At 35.5% G+C, this 3,685-nt stretch overlaps 1 protein-coding gene across 1 annotated transcript; it reads right to left on the bottom strand.

Moving 5' to 3' along the window:
- Positions 1 to 840: 840 nt before the first annotated feature.
- On the bottom strand, positions 841 to 3,118 carry LOC114723118 (serine/threonine-protein phosphatase 7 long form homolog). The gene is made up of 4 exons (XM_028909274.1): positions 3,017 to 3,118; positions 2,195 to 2,940; positions 1,607 to 2,099; positions 841 to 1,518 (listed from the first exon to the last, which is right to left on the bottom strand). Exons 1-4 carry the CDS (start codon positions 3,116 to 3,118, stop codon positions 841 to 843), a joined length of 2,019 nt encoding a protein of 672 aa, XP_028765107.1.
- Positions 3,119 to 3,685: the final 567 nt, after the last annotated feature.

Genomic DNA, 3,685 nt, shown 5'->3' with positions numbered 1-3,685 from the left:
TATTTATATTTAATTAATTCTATTTAATTAATAATTAATTAATATTAATTAGATATATTAATATAGATTTATTAAAAATAAATAGTATATTGAGGAAATTTCTAGATTTCACATCTAATTGAATTGTAGAAATATGATAATCTCCTCCAAGAATTTTTAGAAAAAAATCCATCAGATTCACATTTTATTTGATCCTTAATTTCTAGTCGAAAGCTAATAATGTATTCCCACTCATCATAAGCCTTCTCCTCACTTAACGGAGTGAAAGGGGCTTTTGTTTTGCATGTTTTGGGTTTTGCAATCAAACCCAGCTTTGTGTTACTTAGGGAATTTTTAGCAAAACGTTGCAAATAGGGAAAAAAAATTCTTCAAATACTACATAGTGGGCCCCAAATACTACACTCAAAGTTGTTCTTAGTTTAAACAACTTTAAAAGTTCATCTTAATAAGAGCAATTTCTTCAATAAACATTGGTTCCCATGCAGCTGAACTTCATCTTGGCCTGAACAACGTTTAAAATTCATCTCAGTAAGAGTAATTCCTCCAATAAACCTTTTCTTCCGTCTAGCTGAAATTCATCTTAGTGTGAACAACTTTTAAATTTCACCAGCATCTGAACAACTTCTTCACAATCTCTCACCACATAAATATTCCTACAGTGATGTTAATAATGGTCATATCATTAGAATAATGAGTTAATAATTATATAATGATAATAGTAATAATTAATATTCTATTAATTAAAAAGTGATTAAAGAAAATAAGTAATGATTAAATGTTATAAAATTAATAACAAATAACAATTAAATTGACATGAACAAAAATAAGAATTAATTTACCTCACAAATAATGACTCCCCGTGCCACATCTTGGTCTCCTCCGCGCACGCTGTGGCCGTTGTTGTATATTTACTTCTTGAGTTTGATCTAATGTCTCATTTGTCTGCGCAGTTGACGTATTTAAATCAAACCAAGGTGATTCGGCTAAAGAAATTGATTGTCGAGGGGTGACAAATGCTTCATTTGATGGACCACCTTGCTCAAAAGAAGAAGTGTTATATTGATCGATAAATAATGCAGGATTATCAAATAAGGACATGAATGACTGAAATTGAGGAGGATTGGGTGAGTCAGAATGGGATAATGTTGGTGATGATGGCATGTGATGAGGGTAAAAATGAGTTGGATTGGAAGAGGCGATAGGGCTTGATGAGACTGGTATGTTATCAAAATGACTAAAATTTTGAGGCTCTTGTTCATTTAAATTTTCATTTACAATTGGTGGCTGAGTAGACAAGTAACCGCCTCGCCGTTTGCTTGGTCTATCTCGAGGAATTTGTGGACGGGGTAGCTCAACTGGTGGTGGAGCTGGTTGAGAATTCATATTAAACCGTTGTTCTCTAACTGCAAGTAAGATGTTACGCTGGTCTCGAGCAACTCTTTCTCGATAATCAATGCAATCAGAGCATGTTGAACGAGAATTAATTGTTAGCCTATATAACTGTTCTGCTATGTCAGCCTGAAATAAATAAAACATTAGGTTTGAAAAAATTTTCGTATAAAAGAAAATGATGATATTGATCAGAAAAAACTAAAAAAAACCTTACCACATAGCCAGTATCACCACTAACACGTTGGATCCATCGTCTTGTATGTCTCCAATACCATTGCATGTACTCAGATGTTCGATCAAGTTCACCAAGTGCCAGAGGAGCATCAACAACAGCATGTGGCCATCTATTCCATGCTTCAATGAAGTTTGAGTATTCTTCAGTCCAATTTGTGCTTATTCTGCCACGTAGTTGTATTGTATGGTAATTTCCTAAATGAACAGGCATGACAGGAATAGGTTGTTGACGACCGAATTGCCTTAGTACACGATCAGGGTGATGCCATTCTATAATATGAAAACATATTAGAGGAACTGAAGCAAGCCAAATTTCAGGTGTTGCCAAGCAGTATTCTGGAATCAATTGGCGCACTTCAGAAGATTCATATGGCTGCCAAATTATGTCATCATCCGTCATTCTATCAAGAAGACTCCTATATTGGCGTAAGGATGTGACACTTGGACGAGGATTTTGTCCTACATTTTTCCATCTAGCATTATCAACAACCCAAAAAAGTAGTGTTAAAATTTGTAAAATTTCAATAATAAGTACATATGAAATATTTGTTGTGTGATTTTGGCATACCTGAAACCCAAAGGAGGTAAGAGAGGGTAGATATTAGACTGTGGATCTGGAGATACAGGTTGTTGTGGTGCTAGCGTAGGAAAACGATCCCATGCCCATAAATGTAATAATGATAAGCACCCTCCAATCCCATCTTCAGTTGGATTAGTAGCATTACATAATTCTCTATACAGGTGAGCTAAAACTGCTGAACCCCAACTAAAATTTCCAACTTCTTCCAGATTATAAAGTAGTGGAAGGTACATCAAATACACCCTAGTACACGATCTATCTGGCATGAGATATCCTCCAATCAACCTGAGAATATATGCACGAGTGAATTGTTGAACTTGTACATCGTCTGCATCATCAGGTAAGTGATTAAAGTGCTCTTCCAACCAATTCATAAGTAGTCGTTGTCCAAGTATTCTATCTGCAGGTGGTCTAACCCCTAGAAGCCATTCACAAACATCTTGCCAATTAAAGTCAGTTTTCCCAATGACAGGCATTCCTACACAAGGAAGGCCTAACTGTATAGCAACATCCTCTAATGTTATCGTGCACTCTCCACGTGTAGTATGAAATGTGTGAGTCTCAGGACGCCACCTCTCAATAAGGGCTGAGACCAAACTCCGGTCGTAATCAAATTGCCCTACCCTCGCAACACCATAAAATCCAGCTAATCTAAGATATTCAAGTATCTGATTGGGTGGCTCAATCATTCGATTAGCATGCATGACTCGTCTAGTGTGTAGGATTCGAGAAACCTATAGAGAAAATTTAAAAAAAAAGTTAGTATTAAAGCATAGAATTAATAAGTAGTAGTTAAGAGAGATTACTTACATTTTCATTCCAAACTTGTTGCGAAATATGTTGAGTTTGTAAGTACAGAAGTGAGTTATCCTCTGGACCAGGGTTAATGACTTCTTCTGGATATTGTGCCATTTTCAAATATCTAAACACAACATAACAAATAAATATTCACATAATATAAAAAATTACAAAAACCATTTACATTTCATCTTCATATGTATAATTTTCTTTTTACATAAGCAAAATACATAATTTATTGTCTGGATGCCACTCTTTGAGGACAAGTAGAGCGATTATGACCAATTTGTCTACATAATCCACATTTGTTGGGTGGGTTGGGTGTGGTCCAATCCATCTCATTACGTATGCGACTTGAACGAGGACGGCCTTTATCTCTAATCATTGATGGATCAGGTATTAGAGTAGGGCAATCAATTTGCGGCCAGTAAGTCTCATCTCCTATTGGATGAAAGTTGTTACTGTAAGCCATTTGCATGGTTTCTAACCTAAAAACAGGATCAACATATTGCAAATGGTTAATGCCTACTTGTGAGCAAGCTGCAACAGCATGCATACATGGAAACTTTTCTGCTTGAAATTCTCCACAATCACATTTTCTATCAATCAAGTTAACCTTGCAACAACGACGAAATTGACGAAGTTGAATATTGTATGGCTCGATAACCTCAAATGATGTTG

Source organism: Neltuma alba, unplaced genomic scaffold (assembly GCF_004799145.2).
Source record: "Neltuma alba isolate B1F8T4 unplaced genomic scaffold, ASM479914v2 tig00012124_pilon, whole genome shotgun sequence".
Lineage (NCBI taxonomy): Eukaryota > Viridiplantae > Streptophyta > Magnoliopsida > Fabales > Fabaceae > Neltuma > Neltuma alba.
The sequence above is the reverse complement of the archived record's forward strand: the minus strand, read 5'-3'. Positions and strand labels throughout refer to the sequence as shown.

Bases quoted from the DNA above. Each gene is read 5' to 3' on its own strand.
- LOC114723118 (XM_028909274.1), bottom strand. From the start codon at position 3,118: ATGGCACAATATCCAGAAGAAGTCATTAACCCTGGTCCAGAGGATAAC. The intron at 2,100-2,194 runs GTATGCCAAAAT...TGATAATGCTAG, and splicing joins TTACCTCCTTTGGGTTTCAG to ATGGAAAAATGTAGGACAAA. The intron at 1,519-1,606 runs GTAAGGTTTTTT...TATTTATTTCAG, and splicing joins GTGGTGATACTGGCTATGTG to GCTGACATAGCAGAACAGTT.